General features: G+C 44.8%; 3 protein-coding genes across 3 annotated transcripts; all 3 read right to left on the bottom strand.

Moving 5' to 3' along the window:
- Positions 1 to 2,766: 2,766 nt before the first annotated feature.
- On the bottom strand, positions 2,767 to 4,719 carry LOC118784865 (phenylethanolamine N-methyltransferase). The gene is made up of 3 exons (XM_036539357.1): positions 4,527 to 4,719; positions 3,998 to 4,205; positions 2,767 to 3,205 (listed from the first exon to the last, which is right to left on the bottom strand). Exons 1-3 carry the CDS (start codon positions 4,717 to 4,719, stop codon positions 2,767 to 2,769), a joined length of 840 nt encoding a protein of 279 aa, XP_036395250.1.
- Positions 4,720 to 9,988: 5,269 nt separating this feature from the next.
- LOC118783986 (telethonin-like) lies at positions 9,989 to 12,315 on the bottom strand. Its single transcript, XM_036537953.1, has 2 exons — positions 11,977 to 12,315; positions 9,989 to 11,615 (listed from the first exon to the last, which is right to left on the bottom strand). The coding sequence occupies exons 1-2, from the start codon at positions 12,123 to 12,125 to the stop codon at positions 11,225 to 11,227; spliced, it is 540 nt and encodes a 179-aa protein (XP_036393846.1). The 5' UTR covers positions 12,126 to 12,315; the 3' UTR covers positions 9,989 to 11,224.
- Positions 12,316 to 16,926: 4,611 nt separating this feature from the next.
- On the bottom strand, positions 16,927 to 19,243 carry LOC118784780 (melanoregulin-like). The gene is made up of 5 exons (XM_036539239.1): positions 19,152 to 19,243; positions 18,717 to 18,879; positions 18,128 to 18,218; positions 17,635 to 17,798; positions 16,927 to 17,157 (listed from the first exon to the last, which is right to left on the bottom strand). Exons 1-5 carry the CDS (start codon positions 19,241 to 19,243, stop codon positions 16,927 to 16,929), a joined length of 741 nt encoding a protein of 246 aa, XP_036395132.1.
- Positions 19,244 to 19,857: the final 614 nt, after the last annotated feature.

Below are 19,857 nucleotides of genomic sequence, written 5' to 3'. Positions count from 1 at the left end.
TGAGGTGTTGCAGTATGCCAGAGGTAATGCTTCATTAGAAAGTCCGAAATTCTGATGAAAAGGAGAGGGAAAAGTCCTGTCTGGTAAATGCACTATCCACTTGTGTCACTTGTGGCTAATGGTGCAATCTTATTCAAGTTAGCATCAGCAGTTTTGAGGTCCCTGCAAATATATGGACAGTTGCATGCACATGCATTTTTTGAGGGAGGACCAACCTTGCATTTGGGCCAATATAGTGTTTGATGTTACATCAATCCTGTGTATTAAAAATTGTCATGTATCTGTTTACTGTCACTGATTTGTTCATTGCTCGGTTATGTCTTGCATTTTGCTCTGTGTATGTGTGAAATACAATGCAGACACCATTGGACTGTTTCTTGCTTCTGCTCTCTCTGAGGCCTTGGCCTGTCTGTACTCTCAGCCTACCCAAACTACATGATTTCCTGTTTAATGACAGTGCTTCAAAGCTGAAAAGTGCTTTGTTTCCCTTATGAAACCTGTGCCTCTCAAGACTACTTTTGCACAAGAATAGACCGTCTGGGTGCCATGTCACATCGTGTAGATGATCACAGGGTTTTGCACCGTCAGAGCTAAACAAGCTGGAGACAACAAATTCTAACAGGAGCTTTGAAGATAAAAAAGGAGAGCGCCTGCCGTGCAGTAGGAGCAGCATCATCGCAATGTGAGGCCATCCTTTGTCTCGATTTCTCTGGGTCTGTGAGGGTCTGTGTATGGGCAGACCTGGTGGAGCTCATGATGGTCCAGAGCACACCAGAGCAAGAGGCCATTGTGAACATTGTGACCTCAGATTGTTTGATCAGGTCAGCACTCAGCTCATGCAGGTAAAACCTCCATTGCTCATACAGGTACTAACACATACCCTCTTGGCTCCACAAACCCCCATTAACACCAGTCTGGCTAATATGCAACATTGTTTCCATGTCGGTTTGATGTTACAACAACCCAATAACATTGTTAAAGCCTCTCAGTGTTGTTGGAGAAATGTTATGTACAATCGATCTGAAACATCTGCTTGTTTGCATCCTAATCACTGATGTGAGTTATGAGACCGATCCCATCCTGAACACAGTCGCACGTAATTAACTGCTGTAGTATTCCGAGGTTTGGATTTGCTCATCTGGCTCTTGCAGGACTGATAACTGTCTTAATATAATTGAAGCACCTGGTCATTCTCAAAGCCCGGGGTAACTGGAAAGTGCTGTGGGGTTTTCCATTCAAGCTGTGCATTGTGTCCCAGTTCACTGATGGTCAGATATCCAGTGATTGTACATTTTGATATTTGTGACCACTTTTGAAGCAGGTGATTCTCCTACTGTGATCTGAGAGAAGAGCCCTGACCGGGGAGGGAGCATAGCAGTGGTTTATGAAGACCAATCAGAAGTTACATCTGATAAAACAATGGCATGAGGCAGCAGCAAATGTGTAGAAACAACAAATGCTCAAAACAGCGATGTTTTATTTTTATTAAAGATTTGGCTATTTAAACACAATTGATTCATATCAACTGGATGGACACAGCACATCTACAAACTAAGTATTAAAACTCAGCTAACAAACATCAACATGTTACAGTGTAATAATATAGCAATTTAAATAACAAGACACAGTGAAAGAAAGGGAATGACTGGCATTTCATGAGTAGGACCTACAAGCAAGTGCTGAGAAAGGCTCCAGTTGTGAAAAGTCCTTATTGTGAGACCTGAACTTACTGTAAACTATTGCGTTGGAAACCAAACTGGATAAAATGGCATCACATGCAATTGTTTTGGGTTCATTGCTATGATTTATGTACAGGAAGGAAGTAACATGATATATATATGGATTAATTTATTAAATATATGTAAAATAGCCTGTATATACATGGTATACTACAAATTATACCAGTTGTTGCCACTTTCATATGTTATTATATTTATTTACAGTAGAATATGATGAAAAATTGCATAAAATGGAAAATGTAAATATAGTCAAAAATATGTGCTTGAGATAACATATGTGAAAGTGGCAACGATTCAAATATTTCTGAAATATGTACCTACATTTTGGCTTGCATCAAAAAGGTTATCTATAGATTTTTGTACATTGATGTGTACAGAACTATTTTAAATAGAGGGTTGTTAGTTCCCTTGAGTCCAGCTCTGAACTTTCCAGTCTTTGAGCACTTGATGGAATGCTTTTGTAGCCTTTAGAAAAGCGCTTAAGCTCAATTATAAATTGCAAAAGTGGAAGTCACCTGGATAAATATGTCAGCTAATTGGGAATCTTTTATCATTAAAAACATAGTTATGTAAAGTGTGCACATCATTTCCGGTCCATGCACTGAATAATTGTCCAAAAGGGGGCAGCAACACATATATTATGGGACAAAGTGAAGCAAAGCATAGATAGGAAACCTCGGCACACTGACTGAAGAGAACATATATAGCTCAGATTAAAACAAACTCACAGGTTACTTCACAGCTCAATATCTCTTTCTCTCGTATTTCCTTCTCTCTCCAACTCAGATGTCTCATCCCTCATTTTCTCATTTGAAACTCTCTCTTATCTCCCTGACAATCTTTCGCTGTCTGTCTCTGCCTCTCCTCATTTGCTCCCTCGCTGAATCCTTGCTCAATTTTCCACTCAGCTGCCTCCTTTCAGTCCTATGCCTTTCCATCTCATCTCTGTCTCTCTCACCTCTTCCACCATCTCTTTATACTCCTCCTCTCTCTCCACCACCACCATGCCCTACCCTCCACCTTCCCATCATGCTTTCCTGGCCTTGGCAAAGAAGATGCCGGTGACATCATCCACCCCCACCCTCATGTCCGGGGGCAGGGTGTAGATGCTGAGGTGGAGGAGGGTGTAACCGCTGGCCCTCAGGCTGTCGCAGACCTGGGCCTCGTCCAGTGGTACCACAGGGATGCGAACGCCAGGCCCTCCCATGTAGTAGCTCTCCCCCAGGGCCCCGATGAGCAGAAGGTGGCCACCAGGCCGCAGCAGGGACGACACGTGGCCCAGGGCCCGGGTGAAGGAGGCCAGGTCCGGGCTCACGCTCTCCAGGCAGAAGGAGGACACCAGACAGTCGGCCCCGGAGGAGGGCAGGGAGCCCGCGGGCAGTGGGGAGGGCTTGTGAACGTCAATAGGAAGGATCTCTGTCACCACCGAACGCAAGCGTGCTGCCTTCTCCTGCCAGGCAGAAGCACTGAGAGGAGGAAAGGGACAGAGAGACACCATGACTCACTGGCATAACTACATAAAAAAAAAAACACGCCAAATCACATTTGGGTAAACCATTTATGTATTCCCTGTATAACCACTGATAATTATTTTAAAAATATGATTAATTTTTGTTCAAATCATTTTCTGTATTTTGTCCATCCAATAGAATTATCTCTGATGATGTTTCATTTCCATTTAGATTTACATTTATTCATTTGGCAGACGCTTTTATCCAAAGTGACTTACAAGTGAGGTACAACACAACTCAAGTGAAAAACCATACAGAGTCAATGATATAAGAAATACTGCTTGACAAAGTTCCAGAGGTTGGCCAGGCAAGGTACAAATTCATGAAGAGAATGATAAAGGTACTTGTATTTTATGTGTATTCTCAGTGTGTGGTCAATATTATTAACAAGGTAGCCAAAATGATTTATATTCATTTTAATGGTTATGCAGTTTTCTTCCCTCACCTATTCCACCTTATTGGGAAATCACAGGGGTAAGAAGAAATTGAGGGCACCAGAAAAGTGGAGAGAGTTGGCCTAAACAGATGAAGGACAATGATGATAAGGCTAATGATACACAGTGACAGACAGTAGTCAATTACCTTCTAATAACCTCAAAAACATAAATAGAAATTAGGGCCAGCTATTCCACCGGGGCATGGCATTTCCTGTCAGTGTGAGTGGGTGCTCTGTATGCAAGTGTGTGTGTGTGTGTGTGCTTATATATAAGCAATCCAAGTGTGCCCAGAGCTCCCATAATGTCTCACCCACGGCCTTCCAGCTGGCAGACATGCTGCAGGTAGGGAGTCCAGTCAAAACTGCCCTCTTCTTCCCCCAGCCAGCGCTTCAGCTCTGTACGGTTCACATCCAGGAAGTCCGTTAGAACCACCCGGCCAAACTTTTCACAGCCACTGAGGACCTGGTACAGGGTGGGACCAGAACCCACGTCCACCAACATCTCGCCACCCACGTCACCTGGGAAGAGAGAAGGAGGGGACGGCTTTCAGAATCTTACAAAACCTTACAAAACAGAAGCAATGACTAATTGATTAGTGAAAGTTTCCAAAAAGTGAAATGTACACAGATACGTCCAAGTAACACGTCATAAAAATATCACAGAACGACTGTGATATCACAGAATGTCTATGCGCTATCACACGTTCTATCACACAATGTGTGATAGCACATAGACGTGAAAGCATACACAGATAGCCACAATGTTTCTTATCTCTCACTTTCACACACATGCATGCACAAACACATAACACAATGCAAACAAACCCGGGAGAGTCTCACCTTCAGTGAAAGCTCTGTGCAGGCAGGCAAGTTTCCAGGGTACGATGCTGTCCGGCCGGGTGAAGTCCGCGCGAGGAGGGGTGTAGTTGTACTGAAGGTACGCTGTGGGGTTGAACCCTCGGTAGCAGCGCGCCATTGCAGCCACACCGTCCTCCAAACATGGCTCCTTCTCTTCCCCTTTCCCTCGCTCCATGTCCCTGACTGCGTCTTCTTGCACTGTCAGGCAGTACCTTCGAGTAGTCTTCCCTTGAATAGTCTACCTTGAATAGTCGAATTCCCTTCAGCTTGGTGGCAGGAGCGTTAGTGAACCAAAGAAAGAGAGTCAGTCTTCCCGTGTCAGTCCGTCCGTGTGTATGGCATTGTGTATGCCAGCATTGGTGTGCATACACCACAAGGTCTCTGTGGGGTCAGTATTTATACCTGTGCGTGTGGGTGTGTGGCTGTGTGTGCTAGTGTTGTGGCCAGTCAGGGTGCGTATGGTCAGTCTTACTCCGGCTTCCCCTCCCCCGTTGCTTCTTATCAGCGGAGATAGCAATCCCCTCAGACCGTGTGACTACCTGATAGCACTCAGGCCTAGTGCATCCCCTGCCCAGGGCACTGATGCCATCTTAGAGAGAGCGCTTTCTCAACCTGGACATCCACTAATGGACGTCCTCCCCTACAGGCCCTCTCATCTTGCCATCACCGCTTCTGCTGTAACCCCATCCTTCTATCTCTCCATCGCTCCAACGCTTTGCTTTCTGAGATGTAACTGGAGGATATATTATCTCAGTGATTCTACGGTCTTTACTGTTCCACGCCACACAATCAAAGAGCTCCTGACGCTGCAACATTGCACTTATCATACAGACACTGATTTGACCGTAGTAGTTCCAGTGGTGTTTCTAGAGATATCCTGGAAATGGGAGCTTTAGAGATTACTTTCAACTAACAGCCCTAGGTTGACGCCAAACTGGCACCAGGAACAACATATGTTTCTATTTTCCGTCCAATAAAAGTTTCAGATTAATACATTAGAGCTGACTTATGACGTCAGAACTTCCTGGATTTTCTTTCATATTTGCGTGTGTCTTTCACTTTGGATGTTGAAATGTACACAGATTAAACCACAGATGATTTTTATGTTGTTCAAATACTTACTGTCAGAGAGCTCCATTTAGCTGGTCCACAGGAAGGGTGGATTTGTGCATTTTATGTGTGTGTGTGTGTGTGTGTGTGTGTGTGTGTGTGTTTGGGCACTGTGAAAACCTATCTTGTCTCTCCCGATCTGTGTGGATATGGGTTAGACACTGACGACACAATTAGCACCTACCCACCCCCGAGAGGAATACTAATTCAATGCTGCCTCCTTTCCTGACCCTGAATCTCTGCAGTGTGGAGAGGGCCGGTGATTGTATCTCTCCCCTTCTCTCCCTGCCAGAACTGTCCACCCCGCCCATTAGCCCTGAGACACAGATACCATGATGTTCTCCCCTGCAGAGAAAGAGACAATCTGACCCCAAAATCTGTCACATTCAAACTGTCTCCTGCTTCAGCCCTGATTCACAGAGGGAGCGTGAGACAGACAGATTGCTGTGCTTTCTATTATTAGTTGTTTGTCAGTAGTACTGTTTACAGTAGTTAAGTAAATGTATGGATCTCCACTTTTATATGTAAAACTTTACACATTCTTGTAGAATATCCAGTTAAATTAAACCTCATATCTAATTCTACAATGTGTACATAAAATGTTGTGTGAAATGATAGCAATGACTGTAATACATGCAATATATTTGGAATATGTTACTCTTTTCAGTGTTTCCGTGTATTGCACAGAGGAAAAGAGTGAGACTGATCAACAGTGTGTCACACTGTTGAACAAGGGGTGGTCTTTGTGTGCATTTGGCGCTTCTGCGCATATCTGCACACGTGTCCATCCACGAGTCATGCTTCTGTCCGCCTGTCATGCGCATCTGTTTGTGTCTGTGTTGCTATGTGGTGATTGGCTCAGAAAGTGTCCAGCTGTCCAGATATGGGCTCCATAAAATATCAAAACAGATAGACGAGCAGGGGAAAGGGGGCGGGTGCGGGGTTTACCAGGCAACAGACAAGAGCGGTTTCCAAAGAATTGTGAAAGGTGCTGGGGGAAGAAATGACACTGCAGAAGAAAAGGATAATAAACCTGCTGTTGTGCTATCATGCAACCAGCCCTCAGCAGACAGAGTAGATCCAGAGGGACATCAGTCACTCTTCAGATCGTAATTGGTATCAGTAGGGATAGTATATCAAATCCAGTAGAGTACACAGTATAATATGGACAAAATTAACTGTTGTGTTGTAAGGCAGCATAACACATTAAGCAATGATATTTGCAGGCTTACTGTGCCATATGTCACATAAATCATTTCCATTAATGTGTGTGCGAGTGCGTGTACATGTACATGTACATACAATTTTTATGTCCATCAGTTTTAAAGACAGTTGTGTTAGAACTTGATCAAGGCTGACTGACCCTTTATTAAAAACCTGATAAACCCTTTATTATAAATGTCATAGCTCTGAAGAGTAACTTTGTGCTTGAAAAAGTAATGTTTTGTGCCAGCCTGAAATCATCTGTGGTGAGTATCTGGTGAGTGAATCCCATAGCCTCTCTCTATTGCTCCTTATATGGAAAATGTACCCATGGCACCCATGGCACCAGAGTTGTGGGGTAGGAAAAACTCGGATGCGTAATTCAATATGTCCAATTAACACCCTGAACATCCACATTGAATCCGCAAGCTGGAATAACAAATGGGTCCCGAATGTCAGACACAGCTACGGTACTATTTATGAAGGACAGCTGAACTGAGGATGAGAGGCCAAGAAGGTGATAGGTACATCTAGTAACCAAATCTACTTTGTCAACAAATGAAAGTCAATTAGAGAATCTGTGCAGTACATGTGCAAAACACATCTCATCTTGTACTGCAACCATCTTTTTGGATTGGAATTGATTTATTGCACATAGTAGTTGTAGTGATGAGCAATGTTTTCCTGTTTTAATTTATTCTAATTGGGAAGGTTGTTTCTCTTTTACTTTGGTCACCGGGGACAGCAAGATGGGTGGTGCATGCAAGGGTGTTGCAAGGGTGTTGCCAATCAGGTTGCCAGATCGAGAAATGGGAGAGAACACAGATTTTATAACCCCTACTCTTTTGATAAGTGCCATGACTCTTTTTATGAACATGTCCAGTCAGGATAGTGGCTTTACTTTACTGAATGTACTTGGTCTGGAAAGGAGGGTATCTCTGACTGGCTCACCAATGTGTGCTTGCTTTGTGTTTTGTCTATTGCATAGATATTGCCTTTACCCAGTGAGACTCTGAGCCTTTGCTAATGAGTCATTGGTCGAGGAGCACACTGTGAAATAGGCATCAGGGATCTTCAGCAAATTCAGTGAATTGAAGGATTCCTTTCCTGTCTGGACCACTCAGGGGTTTAACAACAGCCATGCACACATATAGCCAAACATAATATAAACATTAAAGGTGCCCGCAGAGTGGTGGCAGGTACCTGCATTGTCATCTAGGGCTGGAAACATGACGTGCTTTCCATCATGCTGCTGATGCCCAGAGTCCGAGCAGTTTCACAGCAACTGGAAGCAGAACAGTGTATATCTGGAACATACTGACCTGACCACAGCTAAGTGGCCATCCAAGTGCTTCGCATCCAGCCAGGACTGGGGGTATTTTGAGCTGAAGGCACTGACAGTGGAGCCAGCCTTCAGATGAAAGGGGTGATGGGATTACGGGCTCATAGGCACAGAGCAGGATGGGGGCAGATAATGCTGTTTCTGGAGCAATAACAATGTTTACTCTGCTATTAATACCATGGTACAGTTGCGCTGAAAGACTTTGGGGGGAGGGGGGCATGGAACAGAACGTTCTGGGCAGTAAGCCTATGAAGAGAGCCAGAGACAGAAAGACATATAAGAGAGGAAAATAAAAAGAGATGAAAGGAGAAATCTGGGGGTTTAACATTTAAATCCTTCTTCAACAGCCTCCTGCTTTTTGGTGGTGCAATTTTTTCAGATTTGGTCCTGATACAACTTTTGGGGTCAAAGGTCATCTTAACTGTTACTTTCCCACCTGGAATGATGACTGAGAGGCAGCCCGTCATATCTTGGTGACTCTCAGTAATCCATTCAGGGTGTGGGTTAAAGCAGGCTTAGATTCAGTCCAATTATATGTGGGACTTGTCCTTACTTACGATAATATGATACAAACATACAATAATAAAATTGAACAAGATGGCTTGAACAAGTGTGCCCTTTCCATTACATATATAACATTATGAGTTTGACAACCACTGACAAGCATGAACATTGTTGTGAAAGTGACAAATAAAACGTTCTGAAATCCATTATTTGAAGATAAGTCCAAAACAAAAAATAGGGTTGAAATGAAACCAGGCCTTGGTCAACAATCATTCAATACAGCCGGGTCTGACGTAGAGAAACTTCAGCCATTGATGGAATGAACTGATCTTTAGGGCAGAGGATGGAACTGCGAGTTGTGCTACTGCTGGAACAGGGAAGGCCTGAGTCTCAGCACTGCTATGGGTGGGTGCAGAGCTGAATGAGTGATAGAATGGGAGAATGGTGGGCTGGAGCTGTATTACCAGAACAACAGGAGCAGATCGGGGATCTTGGGAGGCTGAATGGAGGTCGGGGCCTTTGAGGACAGTAATCCAGAAGATATCAATCCAACAGCTCTGCACAGCTGCACTAGTTCAACAACGATTATCACACCTGATGGAAAAGTTAGAGGCTGAACTAAAAATACAGCTTCTTGCTAATGAAGGACAACAACAAAGCCTCAGCCATGCAGCTGCTGATTACTTTGAGCTCTATCACAAAGAGGCCCTGCACTATTCCTGTTCTGTCAGAGCCATTTGGATATGCACAGCATAACCCCATTTTGCATTAAGGGCTACAAGCACATGATCATGAGTCTCCACAACATTCTAATTATTCTCAAGCATCTGAACTATGGCTGGAATCAAATCATTCAAGTCTGACCTGCCTTGCCATAGGTATGTAACTCTTATTTTTAATTCTCTGGCAGAGGTCCTGTTCTGAACTTGGGTTGGAATTCCATCAAAACTCCGACTTGCCTTGTTGTAAACCCAGTACTGTTACAAGGGTCCACTTCAGTGCTTTTTGAGTGTAACCTCTAACAACATTTTAATTGGCTTCCAAACCTCTTAATCCCATCACCTGACAGGGTGGCTTCCACTGGATCCACAAGTCTTGGTGGTTGAATCAAAGTTTACTCTATCCCCATGAGGTATTTGCAATCACATTCATCAGTCTATGATGCATTGTGTGTTTTTTTGGTAATTAATGCTGCCTGTAAAGACCATCTGGAATGAATGCAGATTTTAACTTAGTGTAAATATCTCCCAGACAGATAGTGAGACAAAAAGGACAACAGATCTGATTCATTTGTGTGCAGGCGCAATTTATTGTAGAAAAATAAATATATCACTATCCATTACAGCACATCTCTAGTATACAGTGGATGAAAAGTACATCTTCATAGCCGCATCGCTAGTTCTTTCATTAATTCTGCAAGAGATTAAGTCCACATTTAAATAATTGCCTTCATTAAATTAGAGTCTGTGTCTGTGTATGAATCATTACATTGTCAATACAATACTAAAGTGGCAGGTTTTCCAGGCATATTACACAACCTGATTCAAAAGTGCAGTGCAGCAGTAGAAGTTAAACCTAGGACTCGGGCCAGTTGCCCTCAATTCATTCCTTAAGGCTGCTCACCTCCCCTCCACAGTTTTAAATGGCACACACAGGACTGTGCATCACATTCCTGCAGTATTAATATGAAGGACTTTCCAAGGACTTGTCCAGGCACCAAGGGCCAAAGGCCCAGCAACACTGGCTATCACAGTTCTATTTTGGCCTCCCTTTCTTGAGCCGTCTAAATTCCAAGTTATGCTAAGCCCTCAATCCCTACAAAACACTGTGATATCACTTCATTTAAGCTCCAGCAGGGCTCCCATCCTCTCTCATCTGTCAAATCAGATCTGGAATCCAGCCATCTTTCTTTCCAAAACTGACATCTGAGGTATACATAAATCAAAAGATTGTTCCTACAGTTCACTGCCGGTGTCTGACAAGGCAGTGGCCCCAGACTGACCCTGATTCACACAGCAATCTAAGCAAATATCAGACTGTGCGTAATCCCAGTCTGAGGCCTGCATTGTCTCTAGATCACTGTACAGCTGCAGCAGTAGACCCCACACATCTATCATTCTGCCCCGATGGGACATATGCCTGCATTGTCTGCTACAAAACCTTTGCTTTGTTTCTATCAGCCTGCTTGTTATCATCTGGTTGTGCAGTGTGTTCTCAGGCACTTTGACACTGGTACACAGCTGGCACCAAATGATGATAAGGAAGATTAAAAGCAACAAATCAATGCCCAAATGAATGCAACATAACTATATACAAGTATCACAACTTCCAGTCTGATGCACTTTTCAGATGTCCTTCCTTTTCCTCTAATCGATTCTAGACATCATCCACCGCCCCTCTGACACCTCACTTCCCCTGTTACCCTCTCTTTTCTCTCTGTGGCAGCCCATTTCTCTCTCCTTTCATCTCTCCCTCCCTTTCTCCCTCTCTCCCTCCCTCTCTTCCTCCTCCTCTTCCTCTTTCACCCTCTCTGGGCCTCCTGTGACATAGAGCGGCCCAGGGACCTGGGCGCTTTGGCAAATTCCATCCTGATTGGTTTGACCGGGGGCAGGTCCTTTGTGATGTCACCCACATTTCTCTTGGCAGGGCAGGCGCCGTCTGGGATGGAGAATGGCCGGAAGTCCTCCTGGGTGTGAGGGGCACCGCGGCCCAGCCTGACACCCAGCTCTGCTGGTGTGAAGATGGGCAAGGGCAGGGTGTTTCTGTAGGGCAGCTGCTGGTGCTCCCTCACCCCCCGCTCCAGGGTGCCCAGCCGAATCACCCCCGAGGGACAGGCCTGCACCAGCCGCCTCGCCTCCCACTGCCTGGAGAAGGACTCGCGGCGGGAATCGTCTGCCTCATTCACTGTCTGCCTGCAGGGGGCCGCAGTTAACAATGAGGGTGAGAACATGTACTTGTGCCGCTTGTTTCAGCGAACTAAAGTTTCACTGCTATAGTAGACATGAACTGAATTCAACGCGGAGTAAAAACAAACCATCATACCCAGTACCAATGCACACTCCAACGGACAGCAAATGATTGACTACTTATTGCAGACCACACTTTTATCAGCATATACTGCGTATTGTGCCAGTGGCACTGCTCCCAGTCTATTCAGAAAAACTACCCTGTGTGTGTAGATATAGCTTGTACAGCGGAAATGATGAGCGAGTGTGTCTGAGCGCTCGGAGATGAGGCTGCTGGTGTGAGTGTAGCACAGAGAGTAAAGCTCACCTGTCCTGAGGCTGGGTGTTGAGGCGCACGCTGTGCCAGTCTGCGCTGTAGCTCTCCCTCTGTGTGCGGTTCTCCTCCCGCACGCTGCAGCCCAGCTCTGCCCCCGCCACGCTGCCTGCCCGCTTCACCAGCACTGTGCAGCCCTGCATACTGTCTGTTCCGTCTGTCTGGAGGAAGTCTGGTAGCTTCTGGAGGCTTTGTCTGAACCTTCTCCTCAGGAGTCTGTCTTTTTGTGTGTCTGTCTGTCTGTCTATCTGGGCGCGATGTCTCACAGGTTTGTCCCCTGTGCGTCTGGTTTGCAGGTTGTGTCTACTGCGGCAGGCATGTGATCCTGGGTTATATAGACGCCCTGCTGCTATTTTTGAATGATCGCATCACTCTTCACCCTGAGTACACCGACACCCGACACTGTGACGGTGCCAGCTGACGGGAAAACCAAGTCCCCTGACATCCCCGAAATCCCCCCCCTCCCCCCAAGTCTAGCCTTAATCCCTCCAGCACAAAGTGGAAACACACACACCAGGCATGCACACTACACACTCAGTACATGCACATAAACAGACACGCAGACGCACTTACACAATTCACAGAGGGGGGCGGCCTCTATATAAGGAACTTGCAGGAATTTTAATGGCGGTGGAGTATGATGGCTGCAGGGGGAGTCAGTACGTGCCCTCTCTGATATGGGAGGACATTTGGGTGTGTCGGTGATGAGGGTGGCCTGATAGCACGTCAATGGGACTTTAAATGATCCCCCCCTCAGCTCGACCTCAGCTGACAAACAGATTCGGGCCAAAGTCCTAACACTGAGCTACAGAGGGCCTGCGTCCACAAGTGGGTGTCCTGAAAAAACTTGGCAAGCCGCCGTGTTTGCCAAGAGTTCAATATCATAACACAATTATCAGTTTGATTATTTTCATTCCAGCACCGGCCCTGTGGAAGACAAACCAAAGGCCCTGGCAACCCACATGTGTCATGGAATTCAATTCATTTTTCACAAACAAAACCTTAAAACCATCTTTGTTTGGATTATAAAGTTATTTCAGTTCACCTCCCCTTTTAAAAAAGGTTCAATACAATGCAAAATGTTGGTCTACAAAGCCACATGAATGTTCGCATATGTACCCATCCACACAGACACACACACATACACATGCACACACACACTTTAATAATAATAGTTATGCCTTCTGCAGTTGGATTATATAAGTGAGATTACTCATTATACATCATAATAGAGATGGAGAAATGTTTCTTTGAGGAAATGACATAGGGACTCGTTCCAGCACCCCCGCTGGGTAATTGACTGTCCTGCTGACAGCCCGAACTGTGGCCGCCCGGTCTCTCAGCTCTCATGTTACTGTTCACCCGGCAGGGTAAGTCACACATACAGCACAGCAGACTTCCTCACATACAGCCCCACACTATCAGTTACTACCTCTGATTCACTGTCCCTCTACAGACAGTGATGTCACCTTAACCCCATCCCCACCTCTCTCACACAGTACAAGACAGTCCATGGCACACTGTCCCTCTAAGACACTGATGTCACCTCACTGCCCTCCCATCTCTCTATGTCCCTCTCAAGCACACACACATACAGACCAACACATTCACACTCAGACGGAGTGAAAGACAGTCCGCTGCACACTGTCTCTCCTTGTTGCTCTTTTTCACACTCATGTCAGTGATGTCACGAAGCTTCCCATCAAGTTCCTGCTCTCACGGTCACAACTCACATAGTCAAACTGTCAGACATAAACAGAAGGTCCCGGTCCTCTGTCATGCTCACCCTCATATTCTGACACCCATCGCTGTCTTGTTATTATGACTATTATGATTATTATTTATAATTAATAGCTTTATTCATTTATAGATTTTGAGAAGTTCCCTTCACTCACCCTTACGCAATGCCACTGAGGCGTAACTTAATATGATTCTGAAGACTTTGATATTCAGGATGTGATGTTTATAGCACTAACAGCACAAGACACTTCAAAATAAACAGAGGGAAGGGCTGATGGTCTCTAAGGGGAGCCATGGGACAGATGCCTCTTTCTGTTGGAGTGCTTATCTCCTGTGCTCTGTCCGGCTGTGTGACTGCGTAATGCGAGCTCACCAGAGACGGGGCTTCAGATGAGATGAGAGACAGCAGACTAACAGAGCAGTAAATTCACCTATCCAAGGAGGTGAGGAGAGGAGGAGGAGGAGGACTAACCAAGGAGGGCCTTCAGGGGGAGGAGAGAGGAGAAAGAAAGATGGAAGAAAGAGGAGGAAAGGGGTAGGAGGGAGGACAGGCACAGGAGAGAAGAGATGGATATCAGTGGAGGAAACCTAGAGACCGCAGTGGGAAGAAAAGAACAAAGCACAGAATGTGAACAAGAGGGAAAAGATCTGTAAAGCCAGAGATGGAAGAAGTAAAGGGAAGGCGGAGAGTTACAGGGAAGAAGAGAAGGTGTAGTGAAGAGGTAGAAAGAGGGAGAGGAATGTATAGTTTGTGAATCTACCCTGCAACACAGTACAGATTTTCTATCTCCCTTCTCTTTCACACATACACAAACAGCTCTCCGTGTGGTACGTCTCATTATGCCACTAATGGAGGCAGACGAGGGCACAGCAGTATCACCTCACCAGTATTAGAGAAAGAGAGGAAGATGATATGCCTTATATTTTGGCCATACGCTGCTTCTACATCATGCAAATCATGTATTCTGAATTTAATAGAAGTGAGAATTCTGAACTGAAGAAAGGGGGAATATGGAATGCATTTGAGACAGAAAAATAACAGAAAGACAAATTCTAACAGAGTAAAGACTCAGTGACAGCAGCCTGACCGAAAAGGGTAGAAAATATCTGAGGTGAAAAGAGAAGAACAGTCATAGTGAACTCTGAGTGACTGAAACTGGAATGCACCTCAAAGATTACTGTAAAATCTTTCTCTTGGGGTAGGATAGCAAATCTTCCAGCTAGATATGCGTATAAATTATTGTTTCTATTATTTTTGTTTCTAGTGTATCTTATATTTCACATTTGTTGCCTTTCTTTGGGAATACTGTACATTGTGAATTTATGACAATAAAGCAAAATTTGAATTTGAGTTTGAGAAGAGAAGGGAGAAAGGGGGATGGTGAGACAGAAAAGAAACATTTAGAGGTAGAAGCATTGAGAGTGGAAGATACAGAGATAGACTGTAAAAAGAGAGAGGGAATCTGACCCCAGCGCAGCCCTGGATTTGAATGCTTTAGATACGTCACTAAATCCCAGTCACATGTGCAGGACTGTAGCCCTTGCATGGTCCAGCCAATGCCCATATCGAAGCTGACTGCCTTCCCCCACCCTGCTGTGCCATGCTATGCCCTGTAGAATGATCCCCTGACCAAAGCTAGGCTCCGCTAACCCTTACGGCATTATGGCAATGTTGTGGAGCCCAGCTGTCTCAGGGTTATGTAATTAGCTACTTTGAAAGGGTACATCTATCAGCACAGCAGCAGCCTGTCCCCATATATGCACACTCATGCTTGTACACAGGCGCATACACACAAACAAACACACACACACACACAGACACACACACACAATACCACACAACGCTGTCTCTGGTTTTTCTTTTTCTTACATTCACACACAAAGAAACAAACACACACACACACAACAAAAGCCTGCAGTTTTTATTCCAATTTTCCTATGGTGGCTAAAGCTCTATTCCAAATTACAACCCCAATCCTATCCATTTCCATGCTGGTGAAAAAACAGAGCTGGGAAAATATTTTTGGTCATGGTGGTCAAGAAGTTATTTCAGTAGGCATAGCTTGATGTTTAAAAAGCAAACAAACAAAACCACTGTCATGTACACAAACACACACACTACCAATTTAGCACATATAAGCCAGTGTGTTTCTTTATTGCCTGTTTCGTACAGTATGTAGTCCTGTGTATTTTCTGTCATGCCAGTTAAAGCACAAAACCACCCTCGCTATTCCTCAAACTACCTCATGCCCCTCAGCACATTCTTAAACCACCAGAAACATTGCCAATGTTGCTTCCTGTCTCATATGTATGTGTGTGTGTGTGTGTGTGTGTCTGTGTATGCTTGAAGATTCATCAGTCCATCTTAATGCACCAGAAGGAAGACTGGTACAGCCTGGATTTAACACGCTCCACAGATGCAGTTGCTAATGACTGAGAGACAATCAAAACACTTTGACTCTGGGCAGTAATTCATTTTGATTACTTGTGAATGAGTCATCTTCATCACAACAACTCCATCCATCACAGTCATTACTCACCAGAATTTTTAGTTTCTGTTGTGTTAAAAAGTTGGTGTTATACATCTGTGCCTAAAACCATGGCTGCAATGAAAACCGCCCCCTTGATTATGACAGCACAGATCTGCATTCCGTGGTGGATGTGGATGGGCAGTTATTTCACAACTCAAAGTGGAATTGGGAATCAGTGGGATTTTCCCTAACACTCAAAAGGAATGTACCATGTGTGTTAAAACACCATCCATCATAGGTATATATATAAATACTGAAATTTACAGTATAACAACAGAGGAGCAGACTAACATAGAGGAAAACATCTGTATAACATTTGAGGTCCCCTCACAGAACATTGGAATAGAGTGAACTACGGGATCAGACTTTTTTGTTGTTTTGCAGGGTTCTGGAAATTCAGTATTCAGTCAATTTATTATGGTAAGATACCATATTACAATAATACAAGTTTTACATTTAGTAAATAATTAATGGTGGACTGATGTGAAATTATCTAAGTGGTTTGCTTTTTGGCTCAAATCAGTCAATAATTTATGAAGCCATTAGCTAGGATGTTTCAGTGCCTCTTGGAGCCCTTCAGTGTGTGCCAAAACTACATGCCAACTACTGTACTGCATTTGCATTGCAACAATATTGCCATCTGGTGCCCATCTGCTGATACTACAGGACTACGTCACTCCAGGGACTTGGCAATGAAGGCATCGTCATCGGCTTCAACCCCGCTCCCTTCTTCTTCATCCAGCCCGTCTTCATCCTCCTCCCCCGGGGTTCCCTGACTGGATCTCTTCACTAGGAGAGGCAGGGTCGGGGTGGGCTCCTCATCCTCGTCTTCCTCCCCCTTGGGGTAGAAGCGCCGCGCCTTCGCCACAAAGTCCTCGGCCACGTCCAGGTAGATCAGACGATCCTGTGAGTGTGGGGGGGAGAAGAATGAGAGGTATGCAGTGCAGGAAGGAAAAGACACAGACGGGAGGAGACGGGAGAGGGGAAAAAAAAGACGGGGACAGTGTGAAGAGAGAGGACAGGGAGAACAGCAGTTGCACAGAGACAACAGGGAAGTGAGCGGAAGAGATGAAAGAGAAACCCATCAAAGAGGAAAAAGAGAGAGGTTGATCGAGTAGACAATGAGAAGCGCGGGAGACAATAACTCCCCTGCCTGCCACATCCCTGTTTCCTTTCCCCCAATCAGTATAGCCCTTAGAATGTAACTGCTTCACCCGCTGTCATGGTACTCTTTCTATAGTACACATTTCGCTGATTCACTTCCGTAATTTACCGCCACACTGAAGGGTAAGCTTCTCTCTCTCAGATCATCATAGCGCAGGGCACTTATCTGTCTGTAGCGGATCTCGAGAGAGAGTAGGACAGTTTTTCCCTCACTCACCAGGATGAACATGTATCTCTCGGGCGGCGCCTCCCTGCTGTTAAAGATGGAGGTCTCGGAGTGTAACGTGTGCAGCAGGGAGCGGGCCGCTGCCGCGTTGCGCATGCGGTCGTATGACGCACTGGTCGACACCGTCAGCAGGGACTCTGCCTCAGCCATGAACCCTGCAGAGAGAGGGAGAGAGAGACATGCGTAGGTTGTGGCAAAACAGGACCAACTTCCTTTCTGTGTCAAAAGGTGAGAAAAGGAACGCCCTCGCTCAGGGCACGGTATATCTAAGTCTGTCGTATCCTCACTATCCACACTATGGATAACTAAGAAACCAGTACTGGCATGTATCCTCTAATATATATATAATTTTATGATTTTTAAATTTTTTTTAAAATTTTGTGTTACATCTCTGGATACCACTTCACTGTCACAGTCAACACAAAGCATATGGAATGGATAAAGAATTATCTTCATTCATCATGTTCATATTCCACTCTCTCACCAAGGTTCTCTAGGATCATCTTCCACTTCTCCCTCACGCCACGGCGCACCTGTCTCATGGCATGGATGTCCACACTGAGGCGCCGGTAACCCTGCGGGACACAGGTGGAGTCATTGCGTCAGACACACAGAAACATACTCCGTTTGATCAGAATGATCTGAGCCTATGGTCTTTAAAGTGGCTCGAGATTCTGTCTGTACCTCAGAAAACTTGGCGTTAAAGAGACCCATCAAACAAAAATATCTTTTGAGCTTTTGAGCTTGGTTTGCCATCTAGTGGTTGTTGGTGTTACTGCAAGCTTCCCCCATGGATGGCTGGGAATGTGAACATGCTGGATTCTGTTCTGCTCTTGATCCTCCATTACACAGCCAATTCAGTCAATTTCAATATATAAATCATAGAGTAAAAATTAAGGTGTTCTATATCAATATCAAATAATAATTGTACTGAGGAATTCACAAAGCTAAGAGCATATGATCAGATTAACTCATTGGACCAGTACGACTAATAGGCTGATAGCTGGGAACAGCGTAACCCCTGAGGATAAAACTCTTGGCAGTGACTATTTCCTTCCCCTGCTCTCTCTGACCTGGGAACCACGCCGGGTCTTGGCCCTCTTCTGCAGCAGGTTGTAGAGCTCACGGTCATCATCTCTCTCTGAGTGACTGGGGTCTCCCGGCTCACTCCACAGGTTTGTCTCCTGGTCCCTCCTTTTCTTCGCTTCACGATCAAAGTACAGCAGCGTTTCACTGCTCATGAGCAACAAAACACACAAATACAAACACACACACACACACACAGAAATCAACTGTGAAAGATCAGTCAATCTCATAATGCTGGTGTGCAGATATTAGTGTGTATTACATTGACAATGTTGGGAGATCAATGTATGTAATAATGTCAGTATTAATATATAATGTTTATATCACAGAATACCAGTTACAGTATCAGTGAACACAATACTATTAATGTTCAGGTACCAGTATGTACAATAGTCTCAGTGTTGGGATATCGGTATGTATACCTAAGCAAGGGCCCCTTCTCCTCTGGCTCATTTTCTTCACAGCAACAGCAGCAGCAGCACCGAGCACAGAAACTTCTAAATGCAGCCCCCATGCCTGAGGAGGGTGGAGGGAGAGGCTGGAGTCAGCGGGACAGAGAGACATACGTGGGAAAAAGGGAGGGGGGGGGGGGAGGGAGAGGTCAGGGAGATAAGTGGGACAGAAATATAAGATGTCTTCACATGGCTATCTATTCCAACACGCAACAAACGGCATACGTGAGATGTGAAAAGGAATACATTCTAATACAAACTGCACTAAATAGCCAAAAATTGTTTCCAGTTATTGTCAATGATTTCCACTTTTTAATAGTATTTTTAATAAATAACACTTATCCACAATCAAAATGAATGACATACATATATACAATTGCTTGTGGATTTCATAATTTACCAAAGTAGACAAAGAGAGATCTTGAGGCAAAATGCTTTTGATTATCCAACCCCAGGGACTGCAGTAGTCTACACCAAAGATCATCAAACTACATACGCATAAATCCTGTAAAAACTGGTTTTGTTGGCTTGTTTTACTGAGCACCAGCCCGCCAATTAACACAAGAGTTTGAATACTCATTGTGGAACAGAGGAGATGCAGCTCTTCGTTTCCCAGCTAGGGGCGGCTACAGAAAAACTGGGTCCAGGGCTCTCTTAACCCACATGCACAATCAGG

The sequence above is a fragment of the Megalops cyprinoides genome, chromosome 1 (genome assembly GCF_013368585.1).
Source record: "Megalops cyprinoides isolate fMegCyp1 chromosome 1, fMegCyp1.pri, whole genome shotgun sequence".
Lineage (NCBI taxonomy): Eukaryota > Metazoa > Chordata > Actinopteri > Elopiformes > Megalopidae > Megalops > Megalops cyprinoides.
This window is presented reverse-complemented; position numbering and strand designations above follow the sequence as displayed.

Coding starts and splice junctions, on each gene's coding strand:
- LOC118783986 (XM_036537953.1), bottom strand. CDS start 12,125: ATGCAGGGCTGCACAGTGCTGGTGAAGCGGGCAGGCAGCGTGGCGGGG. Junction 11,616..11,976: donor AACACCCAGCCTCAGGACAG/GTGAGCTTTACT, acceptor GGCCCCCTGCAG/GCAGACAGTGAATGAGGCAG.
- LOC118784780 (XM_036539239.1), bottom strand. CDS start 19,243: ATGGGGGCTGCATTTAGAAGTTTCTGTGCTCGGTGCTGCTGCTGCTGT. Junction 17,799..18,127: donor GATGATCCTAGAGAACCTTG/GTGAGAGAGTGG, acceptor CTCTCTCTGCAG/GGTTCATGGCTGAGGCAGAG. Junction 17,158..17,634: donor AGAGATACATGTTCATCCTG/GTGAGTGAGGGA, acceptor CCACACTCACAG/GATCGTCTGATCTACCTGGA.
- LOC118784865 (XM_036539357.1), bottom strand. CDS start 4,719: ATGGAGCGAGGGAAAGGGGAAGAGAAGGAGCCATGTTTGGAGGACGGT. Junction 4,206..4,526: donor GCACAGAGCTTTCACTGAAG/GTGAGACTCTCC, acceptor CTCTCTTCCCAG/GTGACGTGGGTGGCGAGATG. Junction 3,206..3,997: donor TGCCAGCTGGAAGGCCGTGG/GTGAGACATTAT, acceptor TCCTCCTCTCAG/TGCTTCTGCCTGGCAGGAGA.